Source organism: Pteropus alecto, unplaced genomic scaffold, assembly GCF_000325575.1.
Source record: "Pteropus alecto unplaced genomic scaffold, ASM32557v1 scaffold3, whole genome shotgun sequence".
Classification (NCBI taxonomy): Eukaryota; Metazoa; Chordata; class Mammalia; order Chiroptera; family Pteropodidae; genus Pteropus; species Pteropus alecto.
The window spans coordinates 60,882,076-60,904,245 of NW_006442484.1; the positions used below are offsets into that span (position 1 = coordinate 60,882,076).

The 22,170-nt window shown below is 38.1% G+C and overlaps 1 protein-coding gene and 2 pseudogenes across 2 annotated transcripts in view; 1 reads left to right on the top strand and 2 right to left on the bottom strand.

Annotated features, from left to right (window-relative positions):
* ANKRD44 (ankyrin repeat domain 44) overlaps positions 1–22,170 on the bottom strand; it is a 178,396-nt gene that overhangs the window by 133,046 nt on the left and 23,180 nt on the right. For both annotated transcript variants that reach the window (XM_025039527.1, XM_025039526.1), the window contains exon 2: positions 3,016–3,094. In XM_025039527.1, coding sequence (XP_024895295.1) covers positions 3,016–3,094 — 79 coding nt within the window. The remainder of the gene's footprint in view (positions 1–3,015; positions 3,095–22,170) is intronic.
* LOC112470738 lies at positions 6,938–7,056 on the bottom strand (annotated as a pseudogene).
* LOC112470595 lies at positions 9,491–9,608 on the top strand (annotated as a pseudogene).

Sequence of the window (22,170 nt, forward strand, 5' to 3'; positions counted from 1 at the left end):
GGTAATTCCATGTATGTGGCCACTGCTCAGAACATTTTTCGAACTCCTCTTGGACTTGCCTTTGGAGCCAGTTTACATTCCCACCAGACAATGGCTCATCACTGAATAATCATACCACACTGGGGGCCACAATCAGCACAGCCTGATTTAATCAACCCTCTTTCACCTCTTGGAAAAAACGAAAAACAAAATAATAAATCCAACCTCAAAAGGCAAATATTCGTTATGCATACAAGAATCAAAAGCATGATCTGCCATGGCTCAGGAGGCAATTTGCATTGGGAGGGGAAATCACATTTTGAAAAATCACAGGTAATAATTTTATAGGAGTACCAATTTGTTTGATGGCCTACATTCTAATAAATTGATTATTTTAAATTAATACTGACACATCACAAACACTCCTATGTTAGAGGATAGGTACTTCCACTTTCCTTTGTTCAGCCTGCGACTCTAACCCTCGTGCACCCCAGAGTTTCTCTACAAGGTATTGTCACTGTAGTCATTTTTTGTGTGTGGTCTGCTTCTTATATCTCAACTTTCATCTCTTAACTTATCCACTGATTGGCTCACATTGATCTAATTCATACATCTCTGAGCAAATAAGTTGGCAAACTCTTTTCCCTCTCTCTGCTTTAAGCCTGACTAGGCCAGTTCCCAAACAGAAGCTGGGGCGGCGGGGATAGGTGGGGTGCAGGGGACGGAACCAGAATCTGGACTGGCAGTTATAAGTAGAGGAAATTTGCAAGGCCTAAATTCTCACGTATGCTGCATTCAGGACTCTCCATCCACCTGGCTAATAGGAGATATTGTCAGTAGGAATTTAGCAGGTTTCGGTTACACTATGCTCTGTAAGTTAATACTACAATAGAGAACACAGCTGTAATGGGCTATTCTGGCAAGGCCAAATTATTTGTCCAACATGGGAATCATTAGCACCTCATTCATTATTAAGCTGGAAAACAGTTTGGTTGGATCCCTAAAGGGTCAGCTGCCAGATGTAAGCTCAGAGATGAAATCATCATGCTTACAATGATATTTCTTTAGAACTATAATATGCAAATTGAAAATTAAAGCCATGTGAATTCCAAGAGTTTGCCTAAGCTTCTACAGTTGAGTAAAATTTCTAAAGAACTTTCCTAATGCTCTCCCTTACCCTAAGCCTTCCTAATTTGATGGAGGGAGGAAGAAAAATTCCATCGCATGTGCTACAGAGGTTAACAGCTCAGTAATTCTAACACTAAAGAGGTATGCAGATCAAGGTATATGGAACCGCTTCCCTTGGCTCTACTGAATATGCCATATATAAGAGGGGCTGGTGGGCTTCACATCCATGTGAAGGTGATGTGAAACCAACTTTCTCAATCACCAACTCCCAGATACCTGAGGAAAACAGATAGGTCAACTCTATGCTGCAGAATAAAAACCTTCCCTTTCAGATGTGGAAAAATAAACAAACAAAAGGCAAATTTGCAGGTCTAAGATGAAGTTTTGAATTTGCACATTCATGAACAGAACATTCCTCTGAGACTCTGAGATGTCTTACTACAACATTCAGATGGTGGGTATAGCTAGTTGAGACTACTAGGTGTGATATCATAAAATTCTTTATTTTACATCTCCATTCATTTCTGCCTACAATTTTCCATGGGCCAAATTTCTACTGATGCAACGACTGGCCAGGTGTGTGTTGGCTCTTCGCCATAGCCTGTGCCAGCACTAAACAACACATGATAGTTTGGAACATAGCCCTGGAATATCTTCAGAACTGTCAGGAGGAAGGCCTGTTCTCGAGAATACAAAATGGCACACAAAATACAACCTAAGTCCCACGTGACTGTCAGGAGCACAGGGCACATGTGTTGTAAGGCAGACTACTTGTTTTCTGGGAAAACCCACCTCAAGAAGGTGAACACAACAAAAATAGGGCAATGTGAATCTGCCTTGTCTATTATAGCACAATTCTTGTTTCTTTTCCACAATGTTCTCCGTATCTAAGTAAATACATGTATCATCTCCTACACCTTTGCATAGCTTACTTTGGAATTCTACTATTTCCCTATATTTCTGCAAACAAAGGCAAAACCTTAGTGTAGGCCTTTGGCATAGTCTGTGGGCAGAGGCATTTCCTCCAGATTTTAATCTTCCCGAACAAAAAGGAAGAAGAAAGCCAGCCAGTCTGCATACAATCCACACTAAGGCACGTGCACAGGCTCAGATTCATTGCAGGGATTTCTCTAGCAAATACTAAAGGGAGAAAGCACATACTGGTTTTGGAAACCTGTTTGGTGAGATGTACCAAGCGTATAGATTTCTGAAAATTAAAGCATTGGCATTTTTAAATCAAATGAAATATTTAAAATACATAGAGAATATTATGAAGACCAGTGTACACACAAAGCAGATTTAACATGTGTTTGCCATATTTGCTTCAAATTTTTAAAAAATAAAATAATTTACAGAGCTGTAGTCTCTTTTATACGCTTCCCTGAAAATATCTCTCACTCGACTTGCTTCCTCAGAGGTAATCACTACCCAGAAATTGATGTTTCTTCTCCTTCTATGTTTTTATATTTTTATCACATAGTCACAGTCATATATCCATAAACAAAACAAAGCATTGTTTTGCAGCACAATTTAAATTTGTGTGTGTTCACATAGACTTTAAGAAACCAGTTTTCTTGTTCCATTTTTTTTACCATGGAAAAAATAAAAAGGTATTCAAATATACTGAATTGAGTATATCCAAGTATACTGAATTCATCTGCAATCCTGGGCCTGATTGGACAGTCAAGAATCAGACTTTCAAAGCAATATAAAAGTTTTCCTAGCGAAGTCAGTTTTCAATAAGAACAACTTCTTGCATTGTTTGTCATCTACTGATAAAATCACTGATCAAATATATTTCCATGAGCACAAGAAAGAAATTTGTTTTGGTTTAGCGTGGTAGTCAATCCAGTAAGTTAGTCGTTTAAATTTTATCTGCAGTTGACTTTAAGTATAGCTTGTATTTACCTGAAAGAATCAGAATTTCAATGATCTCTGCATCTCCCAGAAACGCAGCCACATGAAGTGGGGTTCGCTTCTCAGAATCCTGAAACAATAGGCAAAGATAAACAAGTCAGTGGTGGTTGCAAGTGCCTTTTGTAGACCTAGTAAGACATGTCACTCACTCTGAGGTTAATGCTTGTAGGAGAGAGTGAAGGCTAAACACCTATTCAAGTGAGTTCTGGCTACACATTTCTCTCGGCATCTCCCACAGTGACATGTACTAAAGATGCCAGTTTCTGTGCCTGTGGGTCATAATGGCCTCCTTTCTCCTTTAATAGAAGGCCAGCTCAGGTCAATGATGGATCATCATGAACTGGATGATAAAAATGAATTTATTTTCAAACCTTTATTTTCAAACCTAATGGTTAAAAAAACAAATTTGAACCCTTTTACCCACCTTAACAGCATAGTTCAAAACCTTTCAATGATTTATTTTCCTTCTAAAACGTAGTAGAATGATTCACAAGGACATTAAACATAAAGGCTTTCAATGATTTATTTTCCTTCTAAGAGAAAGTAGTAGAATGATTCACAAGGACATTAAACATAAAGACAGTCATTTTCTCCTTTCTATCCCCATTAACTGTTGCCTAGACCAGGGGTCCCCAACCCCTGGGCCATGGACCAGTACCGGTCCATGGCCTGTTAGGAACTGGGCCGCATAGCAGGTGAGCAGCAGGCCAGCAAGACAAGCGTCATCTGTATTTGCAGCCGCTCCTCAGCGCTAGCATCACCACCTCAGCTCCACCTCAGATTATCAGGCATTAGATTCTCATAGGAGCACCAATCCCTGGTGCCAAAAGGGTTGGGGACCACTGGCCTAGACCACTTCAATAAGTATTCATGTAATACTTACTGAATGCCCACTGTGTCCCAGGAACCAGATTCTGGGGACCGAAGGGTGACCATGAAAGGCCCAGTCTCTAACTCTATTAAACTTAAATTCGAATGAGGAGGCTAACATAGTCATGTAAACAAATGACACGTAAGATCATTTTGGTAATGATAAAGGCTATGACAAAGTTAAACAGGTTAATGGGATCAAGGAACTGGGAAGATGGGAATAAAATTCCTTAGGGTGGCAGAATAAGGCTTTTCTGAAAAGAGCTGAGGTTGACATTACTATTTCTGTTTTACAGATGAGAAAACTGTAACTCAAATAAATGAAGAAATTTCTCTAAGACTCCAGATCAGAGCCAAGATTAGATCTTCACTGGTCAGACTCTGGTCTATGTCCTTGGAGAGGCAGCAAAATACCATGCAGGGGAAAAATATTGCTGTTCCATCTGTAAATTGAAGATAATAATATCTACCTTGGAGAACTGAGAAAAGAATTCAAGATAACACAAGTAAACAAAGCTCTAGGCAGGCATGAGGCTTGGTTCTTACATAGCAAGTGCTCTGTATAGAGAGCCTTATTGTCATCAGCATAGATAGTTGTGTGATATCTTTCTTTCAAGACTAAACTCTCATAGGATGAAGACTAGGTCTTACTCCTGTTTATCCCCATAGTAGCAACAAACTAGGTGCTTAGCATAAATTGGCCAAATTGAATTGGTCTGTGTGCATGTTCTCGTCCACAAATTTCTATCAATCGCTCCATAACAATGGTAACCAGAGCCTGTATGTTGTTTTAAGGTTTTTCCAAAAATTAGCATACATTTTAGTTTCCAGAGTTTCATGGTTTTGCTATTATTTTAATCATTATTCCTGTGATTACTTGATTATACAATCTACCTAACAACCTTTGATTAGCCCAAGGATATCATTCTATTTTCTGACAGTTTAAGGCTTCTACTCTTGCTCAGTCTCTTTAAGACTATTGTTTTGATGCATTTCATGACTCACTAATATCTAAAACAGATGGCAGGCAGGGGACATGACAAGAACTGATCTTCGAACTAGTCTATTTGTTAGGAAGTCTGGTAATTAGGTTTTATGAAGGAATGAACTAATCTTTAAGTGGATAAAAAGAGGAGTCTGAATTAGCTGGAATTTACGTTGTCTATATATGCTGTTGCAAGTAATTACTATAGATATCTGGAAATTGGGTAGTCATATAACTATTCCATATGAAATAATGGTATGCCTTGGAAAATTCAGTAAGATATTCAGCCATGGTTCACCCTCTTACAGTTATATCACCCTTTCTGTGAAAGTATAGATTCAACATTTGAAAACACGCTGGCTTGAGAATCAAGTATATTCATTTGTACAATGAATTATACAAATAACTGAAACCAGACTTCCACAAATGTTTTCTATTTCTATTTCTTCTACTGAGATCTCTATAAGCACTTTCTATTTTAGCCTCATATTCCCTTTGAATCTCCACTAAAAATTTTCTCTTAAGTCCTAGGATAAAAGTTATATAATTATACGTTCTTCTGTGAATTGAACTGGTTCCAGTTTGGTTTAACAAATTAAATCTTACCTAAGCAATTTAAACAAGTACTAACCCAACCCAAATTATGACTTCACTTGACCTGAAACAAAGTCAGTGCTCTGTTTGAGAATTTGGCCTCAAATAAAAAGCCAAGAAAACCCTAATATCTAAATCTGTTGGTCTGTTATATGACTGGCCTTGCTGATTTTGTGGCCCTTTTATGACACTTTTATGACATGGCTTGTTCAAATTGAAGTTTTTATAGTATAAAATGGGTGTGTTATGTGAGATCATATTGTAAAAAATCTTGATTGTAAATCCCAGTGTCCTGTTAATATGCATTTAAAAATTTCCTGTAGCTTCCAAAACATCTATGTCAATTGATCATCTCCTTCAGTGATACAGACAGGTAACTGCGGGTATTCAGGTAGTAGTCCTTTGGTTCTCCAAAGCAACGAGACCATATAAACAACTTCAAGTGCTATTAAGACCTTAACCAAAATAGCAATGTATGTCCATTGCTCACCAAGGTTTGCTAAGACCTGCTCCATAGCAGGAACCCAAATGACAAACAGGATCATGAGTCAAGGGGTGAATAACAGAGCCATAGTCATCATCATATTCAATCAGGTGAAATCAGCCAGATGTTTGCAGTTGATCCTCTGCCTAAGCATAAGGCCACTCTACTTTGTTATAAGCTAGACAAATGGAGTAGGAGATGCAATGGTAGAAGGAGGGGAAAGGCTCTGGGGAAAAGGGAATACTGGTAAAAATAGATTCTAGGCCAGTGATACCTCTAGGTATCAACAAAACCTATCTGGTAATTATGGAAGAGCTTCTGATTTTTTTTTCTGACATGCTTTTTCATCTATTCTACTGCTTGAATCTCATAACATCCCTGTTAGGGAGAACAGACCTTTCAGAAGTATGTTGTTAAGTCTTATTATCACTTCTTAAAAGAGAGACATTCTGGGCCCTTGGATAGGTTCTGTGACTTGCCCAACACAGCAAATTAATGTCAAAGAATTAGGTATCCTGACTCCCAACCTGAAACTTTTTCTTTATAAAAATGGAAGCAAGAACATCTTATTCAAAGTTGCCTTGATAGTCTATAAACCTTTTAATCTCCCAAAAAAATCTGAAAAAAAATATGTGACAAACATATAGTAAACAATTTTTTAGATGAGTTTACAATAAATTAAATATCTGGAGCTGAAAATGAAGAGTAAACTGAGAACTAAAGCTGAAAGTACATGAGCTTAGACAACAGGGAGAAGTCAGTACAGCAAAAGGTGGGGATTTAACACTTGCTCAGGGGTAGGAGATGAGGTGGAGAACTAGAATGAGACCCTCATGTAGAGAAAAACCTTTGAAGTAGTCTTGAAGAAAGATTCTTTTTATTATTATTATTTTTTAAATTTTTAAATTTTTTAATTATTTTTTTAGGCGAAGCAACCCTTGGTTGACCTCATAGATTGCAAGGACCTTGTCAGCTTACAATCCCTACAGCACCTGGTCTTCCTAGGTGGTCTCTCATCCAAGTATTAACCAGGCCCAAGCCTGCTTAGCTTCTGAAATCAGACAAGATCAGGCTTGTTCAGGGTGGCATGGCCATAGACTTGAAGAAAGATTCTTAAAGTGAAATGATGGGCTCAAAAAAAAGCCAAACACTCTGCAGGCAGATGGCAAGCAATGCCTTGGCCTACATTCTTGGTAGGGGAATAAAAGTATCTCCACTGAGCATTTGCATCCCAAGAGTCTGTTCTCATGTGGTTTCAGATTTTGAATACACAGTACCTGTGCAGTCCAGGAACTTTCCAAGCTGAAAAACAGGCATAAATATTGATGCTATGCGAAGGATACCCCTACGGCACCAAGGAGAAAAAACAAAACCTATCTGGAGAAATGTTCCCTTAATCCAAGAAACTCAGGACACCCACAGATTAAACTTCCACTGAAAATGAGCTCATAAACCTAAACCACAAGACCCATGTGGAAACAATTCCATAAGCAAGAGTCAGCAGGCATAGCAACCAGAAAGAACTTGAGATAAGAATCTGATAGAGATATAACTAATTTTTTAAATAATTTAAACATGAAGGACAAAGTCCAAGGGAGAAAACAAAACATTATTTTTTAAAAATGAACAAAATTTGGGGTAGGAGATATTAAGGAATAGTTATGGGAAATAGTACAAACACATGGTGCTAGAAATCATCTAAGACTTTGGTCTAAGAGACATGGCACAGAAGAGTAAAAAAAAATAGGAGAAGGATAAAATAAATACAGAATATCTTTTGCAACCATTTATTCAGCCATGTTTCCTAGACATAGACATTTATTGAGGAGTTATTATATCCTAGACATTGTGATAAATGTAGGGAATATAGAATTTAAAACATCCAGCCTTCACCCTAAAGAAACTTACAGTCTAGTTACCAGTTTCCAAATTTAGAGCATCAGAACAAAAATAATTAACAGGGACATGGCAATTAGTGATATTTGTGATGTTAAATGATTTGTAAAAATCATCAAATGCAATGAGACAAATGTCTTAGTGAATACTGCCCCAAAACTCATCTAATTCTAAACTGCCCTAAACAGAAAGTCTATACTGACAAGAAAAAAAAAAATCTCTTCTGAATTGGGAAATAAATACATTTTGCCCAGGACTCCCTAGAGGCCGTATTGGCTCGTTTTCTAGGAACTTTGGAAGCCTTGGACCAAACTTCCAGGTTGGTCACAGAATCTGGTTTGTATCTTACAGGCTGACTTCAGGGTAGTTTCTGGACCAAAATTAGAATCCAGGACCAGGCCAGGATTCAAGCAGCATTCAGGCATAGTAGCTGAGCTAAGTGCTCTGTGACATTTGCATGTACTTTCATTGGTTGTTCAAGTGGACTCTCTGTGATAACCAACAGCTATCACACTGTTGGGCACGTAGGTCTTTACACCACCCATGAATACAGGAGGGGAAAATAATTAAAAAGCAAGCACAGTAAGATCAACACATATTGGAAATGGTTCATCAGAGTAATTTAACAGATTGTTCAAGTACAACAAATAGAACTTTTCCATTACCCAGTAGCTCCAATTCCAAACAGCCCTTTGCAAACAGATTCGGAATCAGGAAAAGACCCAGGTTTCTCCAAAAGGAAGGAAGGTAAACCCTCTCTTTCTATGAATAGCTAAAGACACACACAGCCAGCTGGTGTCTGAGCTAAATTTGTAGTATGTCACAGAGAGATCAGGCAGAGGAAGTTGCTGTCATCTGTTTACCAAAGAAATAGATGAAAGAAAATAGGGAACTTGAAGTATGTACATGTAAAGTGAGCTTGACATGGGCAAAAAGTTCATTTTGGCAGCTAAAAATACTGTGTAGACTGAGAGAGCACTCTAAGCCTTTGTTTTAAAGATTAAGAATTGTTTATTACATGCTTTAGAAATTCTCAGAAGTGCATGATCTAATCTATTCTGAAACAAACTTCCTTCCCTACATATAAATATCTTACATACCAAGACAGAGAGATAGAGCAATATTAATAAGCCCTGCAAAGCTTCCTGTCAAGAAATACAGAAGTTCAGTTCCAAGCATCAATCTAAACTCCCACTAATATCAAAGAAGCAGGGAAATAACTGACAACTTAGGCCCAAAAAGTTTACTGTCATAACAAACAAAGATCACTGGAAGCAAAGAGATATCTAAAGAGACTGAACACAAAATAGGTACCTTGGAGATACTTCAAATCATGTGAGGAAAAGTGCCAAAGGCACATTATAGATTTAAATCAAACAAGACACAAAACGGGACAGACACTTGCTTGGTCTTAAGGTGGGGAATTAAAAGAAATTTGTAAAGAAAAGAAAGCAAAAAAAAAGGAACAAGTATCACGTTTCTTTAAAAGTTTTTCATGTTTACTTTCAAGTTTTAACATCTCAGGAATATAGACAAGTACAGAAAATGACAGATCTATATGTTTCTACCAGCAAAATTGAACATATTAACATTTTTCTATATCCGCTGCAAAACTTTGTGTTAAAAAATAGCTTTAAGTCTATGGCCATGCTACCCTGAACAAGCCCAATTCCTTCTGATCTTGGAAGCTAAGCAGGGTTAGGCCTATTTAGTACTGGATGGGAGACCACCTAAGAAGACCAGGTGCTGTAGGCGTAATATATAAATAAATAAATAAATAAAAATAAAAATAAAAATAAAAAATAGCTTTAGGGGTAAAGTGCCATGAGTACTATGACTAGCAAATGGTTCAGAAAATAACTTGAAGTGTGTGTGTGTGTGTGTGTGTGTGTGATAAGTAAGGGAGAGGGAGAGAGGGAGAGATGAAGAGAGAGAGAGAGAAAGAGAGAGAGAGAGAGAGAGAAGGAGGGAGGGAGGGAGAGAAGGCGGGAGGGAGAGGGAGATAGGTAGGTAGTAAGTTAGGCTGTTTTCGATTTTTCATTATTACAAATGGTGTTGCAATATATTTTTTTCTTCATGCTTCTCTGTGCATACGTATAAGAATTTCTCTACAGCATATATCAAGGAAAGGAAGTGCTGGATCTTAGGGCATATTCATATTCAACTTTTTAAGTATTGTCAAACAGCTTTCAAAGCTAGTTTTACCAAGTTACACTCCTACCAGCCACATATGAATTCCTTTTTCCAACGTCCTTGCGAATATTTGAATTTATCAACCTTATTACTTTTTACCAATATGATGTGCTTGACATGGCATTTCATTGTTGCTTTGATTTGCATTTCACTAAATACAAGTGAGGTTAAGATTCTTTTCATATGTTTATTAAAAGTTCTGGCTTTTTTAATTGTGAACTGCCCATACATATCTTTTACCCATTCCTAAATTCAGTTATTAGTCTTTTTCTTATGATATGTGGAGTTTTTTATATTGTTTAATTAATCTTTCAATGAAAACTCAAGTTATACCTTCACCAAGACACAATAAAGATGGATCAATATCTAACCCAAGTCACCATAAGAGAAAAATTTAGATTTCCAGTCATTATTCACATACATTATCCCATGGAGTTGGATTTTCTGTGCCTCAAAGTTCATAACAAATCTCTGCTCCTATAGACCCCTACCATCAAACAACTTTATTCAACCATTACACTGTTGGTATTTAACCCATCCATTTGAATGTAACACAAATGTATGAGAAACACTAGTATATTTTGGTATATCTAGTGTTCAAATTATAAATTCAAACCTCAAAATTATATCTAATTTTTGAAACTAAATAAGAATTACTCAAAAGACTTTCAAAGGAAGATAAAATAAGAGAAATAAGAATGCCAAAGATATTTTTATCTGCCTTAGGTAACTAAATAATGGATATTTTTATTGCACTAATTTTTTAAACTAAAATAATGTATAATAAGCAAAAATTATATCAGAGATATTTTCTAATTTGATCCTTAAAACAATATTTTGAGGTAAATATTATCATCCTCATTGTACAGTTGAGGAGCCTGAGACTTTGAGATTATAAGTACTTAACTAGAGAGTCACATAGATAGTAAATGGTAGAACCAGAATTCAGAACGAGATCTGATTCTGTTGTTGTTCATGTTCTTGCTGACTCTCTGAATAGTCACAAGCCTTGGTAAGTGAATTGAAAGTTATTGTTACTATGATTGGTACTCTTGCTCTGATACTCTCGACCCAAGTTTAAAATTCTCATAAGTTAAAAGTATAAGCAGGCAAGAAGAATAAAGTTGGAGAACTAACACTACCTGATTTTAAGGCTTATCATAAATATTGGTATAAAGACACATATATATGGACAATATAAATATTTTTCAAAAAAAGATGCAAAGGCAATTCACTAGTGAAAGAATAACCTTGTCAGTAAATAGTGCTAAAATAGACACCAAATTTCGATCTATACCTTGCAGCCTAGACAAGAACTAAGTCAAGATGGATCATAGAAATGTAAAAATTAAAATTTTAAAATGTCTAAAATAAACATAGGAGAAATCTCTCGTGACCTTGGGTTAGACAATGATTTCTTAGATATAACACCAAAGCACAATCCATAAAAAGAACAAATTGATAAATTGTATTTTATAAAAACTAATAACCTGCTCTTTGAAATGTACACTATTAAGAGAATGAAGACCAATCATAGACAGAAATAAAATATTTTAAAGCATACATTAGACAAAGGATATCTAGAATATACCAAAAAAAAAAAAAAACCTCTCTAATATGAAAGCAGACAATGCAATTAAAAGTAGGCAAAGGTTTAAACAGACATTTCACCAAAGAAGATATGGACAGCAAATAAGCACATGAAATACTACTCAACATCATTAATCATTAGAGAAATGCGAATCGAAATCACATTACATACTTATTAAATAGCTAAAATTAAAAGGATGGACAATATCATTGTTGGTGAGGATGTAGAGGAATTAGAACATTTATACATTGCTGGTGGGAATGTAAAATGATACAGTCACTTTGGAAAACAGTTTGGCAATTTCTTAAAAAGTTAAATACAGACCTACTACATGATCCATACATTCTACTCTTAGGTATTTACTTGAAAGAAATGAAAGTGTATGTCCATACAAAGACTTGCATATGAATGTTCATAACAGCATTAGTTGTAATAGCCAAAAATTAGAAAGAATCCAAATTTCCATCAATAGATCCATGGATAAACAAACTGTGTTATTTCCATATAGTGGAACATGACTTAGCAATTAAAAGGAATGAACTACTGCTATGTCACAACATGAATGAATTAGGATAATTATGTTGAGTGAAAGAAGCCAGGCAAAAAAGGGATACGTACTGTACGAATCCATTTACATAAAATTCTAGGAAATGCAAACTAATGTATAGTTATAGAAGCTTTAGGGGACAATGAATACATTATCTTGTTTGTGGTGATGGTTTCATGTATGCAAACATGTCGAAACTTTGCAAATTGTATACTTTCATTATGTCTAGGTTATTATATGTCAATTATACCTCAATAAAGCTTTTTAAAAATAAAGCAGGTAATTAATACATACTCTCTCTTGTATATTTAAGAGTTAAAAATAAATAAATAAACCCAGGAAACAAGACAAGTTCAGTTAAGAGGAGAAAAGAAATGGCAAACTCATGAAAGGAAATGAGGCAACTCATACTATGTCCTCCTCATGTATAGACATAAAAGTAAAGTTTTTACAAAAGAATGAGGGCACGGTAGATTAAATTCTATATGCTTTTAAAATAGGCACAAGCAAGATGTCTCTTCACAATCCCTCAGAACATTTACTTTCCTAAATAAAATCTTTGATAAATGTGTATTGAGTAAGGATGCAATAAATAAATCTAGAAAATTAAGTATACGTGGGAAGGTGAGTGGTTTATGCCTAACCTGCAGCATTCAGCAGTGGATTAGTAGAGGACCCTGGGATCTCACCACAGTACCCAGAAAGTACCCAGTGACAGAGCTCTTTGAAAGCAGTCTCTGCCTGGGAAAGCTGATGAAGTACCAACTATTTGTTCTGTTGCCTTGTTATCATTTGGCCAGGAACATTTCTTGGGAGTCAATGGAAAGAGAAACATGGAAAAGGGTACTAGTGCTCTAGTCCTACAGAATGGAACACAGGGCAAGATGCCTGTGCTTTGATGCCAGTGAAGAGTAGTATACAGCCACCCACTGCAAAGACAATCAGGAGCTTCTGATGAAAAGCAGAACAGGTCTTCAGAGCATCACCTTCCCCTGCATCATCAAAGCTAATAAAATTCACAGTTGTTCTGTGCAGCGGCCCAGGTATATTAAGAAGCAGTGCCTTTAAATTTAAGGCATTTGTTAAATAGTTTTTCATGAAGAAACCATAATTCTTGCTTATAGGAAACATAATGTTTTACAGTGAAAGATGTTTAAGGAAGCCCACAGATTGGAATTGCTCTTGGCGCCAGTGAGCTAACCAGCGAAGGGAGACATCTAGTTTCACTCAGGGCCCCACCCCAGGCTCACTGTCTCTTTTAATTAGTTCATTAACCAATCTATTCAACAAACATAGATGTCTAATAAAAGAGGCAGATAGCTAAGAAAATAATCAGTTGGAAAATTATTTCCTATTGATGGAAAAGTGAATAGAAAGCAGCTGCTAGTTTTTTATACTTTTAAGGGGATAGCAATGGTGAAAATTTGTCATCAGGTAAATGACCACACAGTGTCAGAATCAAAATCTCAGAAGAGAAAGCCTGGAATTATAAAATATTTTAACTGGAAGGGCATTCAGGGTATCCAGAGAATTTAACTGATTGGCCCAAAGTCACATAGCTGCTAATGGCAGTGGTGGAACCGTTTATTCATACAAATGACAAAATATTTACTAGGGCGACTATGTGCCAGGCACTGTGCTCAGTCCTAGAGTGCAGCATGTTCAAGAGACCGGCTCTGCCTACATGGAGCCTCAAAGACTTCTGCTCCCTTGACTCCAGGCAGTGGGCTGTGTGGTAGTGTAGACTAATATTAGATTAATCACACCAGTCAGCAAAGCACAGACACACATACACCATAGACTCACTGCTAGAGAACGCCAGAGAAAGAAGGAGTGCAGCATGGAAGGAGACAATGTTCAGAGGTGTCTATTCTGACTACAACCATAACTCTTAGTTATTAGGTCTGTTTTCTCTCTCTCTTTTATTTGGGGCAGGGGGAATGAGGAGAATTAAAAGAAAGCTTATAATAACAGTTTCTGTGGTCCATAGAAAATCATCTTAACCGAAAATGATTAGCATCTCATTATAAGTGTTTTTTTCAGTTTCCAGGTATATATTTTAGAAACAGAGTTTACATGTAATACTGATAATAAAAATCACCAATGCAGTTATCTGGACCTAAGATATCAGATAGGCTCAATACACCAAGATGTTAACAATAATTATCCTCTAGGTGAATAATTTTATGAGTGTTCTATATTTTCTTCTTTCTTTGCCTATATTTCAAAGATTGTAGGTAATGCAGTTTAGAAACAAGAAAACAAAATTTCTTCTGTAAACAAAAAAAGAATTTCCTGTTAAGAAAAAAAAAAAAACGGATCTGCTTTATCATCCAACCACCTCTACAAATGATATACCTAAAGGACAGACTGAGCAGGCAGCAGAGCCCTGCTAAGTGAATCCTGATCCGTAGGGTCAACCACTCCATAACAGCTCCTCCACTGCAGTCATGGCCAGTCATAACCAATCGGCCTGAGAGTCAATCCTTATCACTGACATGCAAATAATAATGAAGACTCAGCTACAATAGGAGGGCACATTCAATCCACACAAGGGACACATCTGGATCACCCAGCTCAGGTAATCAGGGATACTGCACCACTGGGTCCCACAGGACACCTACTACATAAGGCCACTCCACCAAGCTGGGAAGACATAGCAGCCCTACCTAATACATAGAAACAAACACAGGGAGGCAGCCAAAACTGGAGAGACAAAGAAGCATGTTCCAAATGAAAGAACAGAACATAGCTTCAGAAAAAAAGAACTAAACAAAATGGAGACAAGCAATCCACCAGATACAGAGTTCAAAACACTGGTTATAAGAATGCTCAAAGATCTCAGTGAGAACTTCAACAAAGAGATAGGAAACATAAAAATAGAGATAAAAACATAAAAAAGAACCAGTCGGAAATGAAGAATACAATAACTAAAGAATACATTAGAGGAAATAGAAAGTAGATTAGATGAAGCAGAGGACTGAATCAGCAATTTATAAGATAAGGCAGCAGAAAACACCCAATCAGAACAGCCAAAAGAAAAAAGAATCTAAAAAAATGAAGATAGTTTAAGAGGCCTCTGAGACATCAACTATACCAACATTCACATTATAAATGTACCAGAAGGAAAAAAGAGAGAGCAAGGAATTGAAAACCTATTTGAAGAAAAAATGATGGAAAATTTTCCTAACCTGGCAAAAGAAACAGACATATAAGCCCAGGAAGTGCATAGAGTCCCAAACAAGATCAATCCAAAGAGGCCAACACCAAGACACATCGTAATCAAAATGTCAAAGTTTAAGAAAAAAGAGAGAATCTTAAAAGCAGCAAGGAAAAAGCAGTTAGTTACCTTCAAGGGAGCACTCATAAGATTGTCAGTTGATTTCTCAACAGAAACTTTGCAAGCCAGAAGGCATTTGACATGAAATATTCAAAGTGATAAAAAGCAAGGACCTACAACCAAGATTACTCTACTCAGCAAAGCTGTCATTTAGAATTGAAAGCCAGATAAAGAGCTTCCCAGACAAGAAAAAGCTAAAAGAGTTCATTACCACCAAACTAGTATTACAAGAAATGTTAGAGGGACTTCTTTAAGAAAAAGAAAAAAATTTAAAAATATGAATAATAAAATGGCAATAACTACACATTTATCAACAATTTCACTAAATGTAAATGGATTAAATGTTCCAATCAAAAGATATAGGGTGGCTGAATGGAAAAGAAAACAAGACCCTTACATCCACTGCCCACAAAAGACTCACTTCATATAGAAAGACACACAGAGACTGAAAGTAAAATGATAGAAAAAGATATTTCATGGAAATAGAAACAAACAAAAAGCTGAGGTAGCAGTACTTATACCAGACAAAACAGACTTTAAAACAAAGGCTGTAGCAAGAGACAAAGAAGGATCCAGGTATCTCACTTCTGAGTATTTATCTGAAGAAACCCAAAACACTACTTTGAAGGGACATGTACATCCATATGTTCATTGCAGTATTATTTACGATAGCCAAGATATGGAGGCACCTTGGGTGTCCATCAATAGATGAATCAATAAAGATGAGGTGGTACTTATATACAATGGAATATTACTTGGCCATAAAAAAGAATGATATCTTGCCATCGGCAACAGCATGGATGGACCTAGAGGGTACTATGCTGAGTGGAGTAAGTCAGACAAAGAGAAATACAATATGATTTCACGTATACATGTAATCTAAAGCACAAAATAAATGAACAAACAAAACATGAACAAACTTAAAGATACAAAAAGAACATTTGGATGGTTGCCAGATGGGAGGGAGAGGTGGAATTAGGGGTATCAGTGAAAAAAAGGAAGGGATTAACAAGTACAAATTGGTAGTTACAAAAGAGTCATGGCGATGTAAAATAGAGCATAAGGAATATAGTTAATAATATTATAATAACGATAAATGGTATCAGATGACTACTAGATTTATGGGTGATCACTTCACAAATTATAGAAATGTCTAATCACTATGTTGTACACCTGAAACTAATATATTGTATGTCAACTGTAATTGAAAAATTTTTTTAATTTTTTAATCAGAAATATTAAAAAAAAGAGGTCTGCTCTAAGAAGAGCTATTTTAAGTAATTACATATAAATAGTAAATCACTGAATATTATTTCTTGTCCAAAGCTTGTAGTAGGTTTTAAATAATTGGTATATAAAAAAAAATAAAATAATAAATAACATATGTAAATGTGTTTCCTTGCAAATGGCAAAACATTGTGACTAAACATGGGAAATAAACATGTAATTTGTAGAATGCTTCATAGAGTTGCCAGAGTGCTATCCTGCACAATACATCATCTGATTCTTAAGAAAACACAGAGAGACTGATCAAGTAACTATTGTTATTCTAATTTATGGGACAGGAATCAGGCTGACTCAGAGAGTTAAATGACTTGCCCCAAAAGCCACACATCAAGATCTGATGACTTTGAGTTTCCTGATTCTACATTTTCTGTATTCTCTTACAATAGTACATAGGCCTTACTTAACCAGTAAGAAATTCTCTCCAAAGAAGAATCTGCTTCCACCCTCCTCAGGGCACTTTGAAGTCCTTTGATCCCACTCCGATCTTTCCTGCCAAGTGACTGCGAGAGAGAGAGAGAGAGAGAGAGAGAGAGAGACTCTTTCATTAGAGACATCCCTGTGTGGCCTAAAGAATGAAGATTCTGGAAAACCTATGTAATGAATAAAACGTACATGTATATGCATGCATAAATAAACATAGAACTATAAAGGATGCACCAAAAAAAAAAAAAAAAGAAAAGAAAGAAAGAAAAGAACATAGACTCTGAAGTCAGAATGACCTAACTTTGCCTGCCACTTATGAGCTGTGTGACTTTGGACAAATAACTCAGCCTCCCTGAGACTCATTTTCTTTTCCTGTAAAATGCTAGGCACAAACTAGATGTCCAATAAATATTAGCCATCCTAGTATTATTATGGACACCTTTGTGGCTTTTCCTAATTTTCTCAGTTCTTCTTGGTGATTAGACAAAATAAGAATATTTAGAACAGCTACTGGAGAAACAATTTTACTGTTAAGAAATGATATTTACCAGAAGAAGGGCTGATGCTATCAACTCAAAGCCGGCCAACAGCAGTGCCTTGCCTGCCTCCTCTCCTGCCTGAAGCAGTCAACCCTCATGGGCTTGGCCACTGCTTTGTGTCTACCTCAACCCAAAAGTAACCAAAGCCTCTCCCAGACTCCAGTGTTGGGCCTGGTATGATTCATCCTTTATCTCATGAGACCCACAGCGTAGTCTTTTCTTCTCATAGAACCACCTAAAACACCTACACCTCAGCAGCTCTAAATCCTTGCTCAGAATAGTTACATCTGGTTGCAACCTGGACAGATGGGAGCTGCCATGGGGGTTAGTTGCTCTACCCTTTCTCCCCTCCCCGCAAACTGAAAACCTTCTAAACATCCCCAAGCTAGGACACCCTCACCAAACCTCTATGATACTTGACAAGAGAGTTCCACCCCAAACATCTATGCTATCAAAAAAGTTCCCTTTATTAACTTATTAGAAGTAAAACCACCACAGACTCATTAAAAGTCCTCATGAAGATAACCAGGAGGCCACTTCTACATCAACAAGCAAGGAAGCTTCTACAACAACAATGCCCTTTCTAAATTCAGCCAATGGAGGAGAAAGCCAAACACACTGCAATGATTCCATACAGAGCACTCTGCTTAGCAAGGGTAGACTGCAAAAATGGCAGGCTTCCCTTAACTATAGATAATATGAGTGGTCTCAGAACTTGGAGATGGTTATGTAACACAAGCTCTTGGAAATGGAGATATGGGAGATGTACCACTCTACCTCTAGCACAATCTTAAATAAACCTATACCATTTGGGAACAACCAACAGAAAATGGTCGCTGGGGATGCTCTTGGCCTTATGAATGTAAGGGATATATTTTCTCCAAACTAACCTTAAATCGCTTTGCTATTTCCAGGCTAACTAGTACTTTTTCACATGGGTTAAGAGCTCCTTAGGACCCTCTCAACAATCTGGCTTCAGGAGCATAGAGAAGGCAAGAATGGGGTCTTCCTCCAGAAGATCTCAAATACCCATATACTCAGCACCAAAGAGGACATAGTGATACAGCGTTCCACTGATAGATCAAATACTAACATGCTTGCATGGTTTGCTTGATTACAAGTACTATCTCTTCTCTTTTGAGCTTATGTATTCATAAGAGGAAATAATTTTTTATTTGATGATATCTTTCTTTGCATATCATATATATTTCTGAAAGCGATCTACACATTAAACTGTGCAAATTTGATTATATTTTCCCCAATGAATTATAAAATAATGACTAGGAAAAAAAAAGAGGACATGGGATTCAATCAGATGAGGTCTTGGGGCATCACCACTTGGCTGCTCTAGACGTGAGGTCCTTGTGTGTCTCTCTCTGGGCAATCTGACCTTAAAATGAACAGACCCAGGCATATCGCACAAGCACATGAGCCTTCTGTTTCCTATAGATAGGAAAATTTATCAGCTCATACCCTGCCATGATCTCATGGCTTTCATCACTCACCTCCTATCCACCAACCTCATGATCATTGATATGCTTCATGCTCAGCCTTGAAATTCCCCAGAAGACCCCATCACCATTACTGATCCACCTAGCTAGATGGTTTAGGCCTTTGTATGTTCTGGTATACGATATTTTCGTCCTTATAATCCTTAAGTCAATGCTAATCTAAGATCACTCCTCAACTTCACCCCTAAGAAGATATGCTTTCTGACATAATTTCTCTTCCCATCCTAAATGTGACAGATGCTTAGGTTTCTACTCCCTGAATGCCACTGGCCAAAATGAAAGAGCTCTATGACCTTTGGTCTACTTCTTATGCACTATTTCATTTCTAAGAATTGGTATTTCCTCCTGCTATAAACCCGATGAGCCTCATCTGCCTTCTCCTTGCCAAAGCAAAAACTGCTGGGCATGGTGAACTCCAAAAAGCCAGTTTCAGATAGATGGAAATGTAGAAGTGAGATACTTTGAGACACACAAGACAAAACAATTCCCTTTTGAGAAGAAGCAGGGACATTTGACATAACATAAGGACAACATTTTATTATAAAGTCACAAAACAGGGACCCCTTGATTTGGTGTTTTTGAGTCACCTGTTTTCATACTCAGCGCAAGTGTCCTTTCCTCTGAAACCTCTTCTGATTCTCTACCTCACACCCCCACCTACTCTACAGTCTTGTATCGTGGCATCATCATATCTGATTGCCTGCCCTTGTATTTCTTCCCTCACTGCGACCACGGTGTGGGCTGAGGGCTGATTCATCTCTGTATCAACCTAGCACCACATCTGGCATACAGTATGTGCTCAATACATGTGTCTTGGAGGGATAAAAAGGAGTAATGTCTTATTTATCTTAGACTCTTTATCAAAACCTACATCCTTGTATGAGGGTGGCCTGCAGATTTCTGTGGTGAAACAGAGAACTGGTTGTATGTAAAGGGTGAGAAGTGCCAAAGAGTCTGGATGAAGTGTGGGTGCCATGGTTTTTTGTGGCTCTCGTCCACCTTTAACCTTGACTGAAGATAGCAACCCTCTCAGTCCATTACCAGCAGGACTTGGCCTTGTCTCAAAGCTATTTCAACATCCCAGAACTCTCAACCCTTCAGACTTCCTATCAATTCTGCTGCTCTCAATTAGAGCCTCTGTTTTGCACCTGACTTACCCAGTGGGTGAGAAGGCTTGCTAAGAAGGTGGTAACAAGAAGCTCTGAGACATATTGATAAGCATTCCTTATCAATAAAGCTCACCAGTGTCCCTTCCAATGAGGGCTGCCTACTGTGGAGTTCTGGTTTCTGTGAGACCTCACGTACAACAAGACCTAGAGGGGCACATTAATTGCAGACCATGGCCCAGTCCACAAATGCCAGTTCTTGGGAACTCAGTGGCTTGTGGAACTAGGGAACCAACACTGAATTTTTTTAATGTGGAACATTTATTCCCCTACCTCTGGCTAGCTAGCCTACACTTGTGTATGAAATGGTTAAGACTCCTATTTCCATTGGTGTGGAATAGTTCCAGGCAAAAGAAATCTAGTTGTTAGAACATAGAAAGTATTGGTAATCTTTATTAACAGGTCAGTGCAGGCCCAGTGCTGGGCAGGGGTGCTTGTGATGGAGAAGACTAGCACTATTTCTTAAAAAGGAGATTGTTGACAGGATTACAGGGGAGGAGTGGTTCCATCAAAGTGCTTTATAAAGGACAAAAAAAGGGAGCAGGGTCACGGTGGCATCTGACTTTTCTCAGTCCCTCAGGGATTTCCCAGAAGGATAGATTTCCTAAATGGGCTGAGGTGCGCTGGAGGACCTACATCCCAAATCAGCCATGTCACTCAGCTAGGACCAAGAGTTCCTGGGGAAAACTTTATTCAGGGGGTAAGAAATGACTTTATTTCCAACCCGGCCAACTTTCTACGTACCTCAGGTCACTAAGGTCTGGTCTCAGATGCTACCAGTTGTGTCAGGGTAGCAAGACCCCTCTCTGGTGGCACAAGGTCAAGGGTGTGGGGAGAAGAGGGCTGAAGTGGGAGGGACGGAAGCACAGCTGTTGTGTTCCTGGAGTTCCCAGGCAGGCCTGACATAGGAAGCCTTTTCTTTCTGTTCTCTAGGCCACTGTGGGGTCAGGCAGGTCATGTGCTTCCCCCAGCTGAGAAGCAGCTCTCAGGAGAACCCTCCCCCATAGTGCTGTCTGCTAAGCAGAATAAAGAAAGGCCGGGCTTGTTTTGCCTCCACATCGAACATGCACGGGTTATGAATCCACTCCCCTCGCTGGGTGACCTCAGTCCATTTTCTATGGGAGGAGGACACAGTCTTCCTGCCATAGGACTCTTGCACCTCCTGCTTTCTTTACTGCAGCCCTCCCCTACACTCCACACCATTCAACACCACCCCTGCCAAGGGACCCCTCCCAGCCCCCGGGAACTGGTTATCCCAGAACCAGGCCCCAGGTCAGCCTGGCCTGCCTCTTAACCAAAACAGCCTTCCTCGTTTTCTCCACCCCTAAGATGTCTTACTTTAGAAGGCCCAGCCCTCGACCTCCTGTAGGTCCTCCCAGCGACCTCTCTCCAAAGTAGTCCCTCTCTCTGTGGTCCCTGGATGTGCTTACGCTTACTTGATCCTGCCTTGGATTTTAGCCACCTTGAACATGGCAGAACAACCTAGTGGGCTCAGGAGAGAGGACCAGGTTCAAATCCTGGCCTTGCCACCTAGAGTCATATCGACCTTGGGCAGGTTACTGGACCCTCCTCTAAGCCTCCATTTCTTTATCTGTAAAACAGGAATAATAATGTTAGCTACCTCCTGGGGATTTGTGCAGGGGAATGCAATGATACTAGTAAAGCCCTGGGCACAGTGGCTAAAATACGGTTAGTGCACAACGAACGTTCCTGGTAGTAT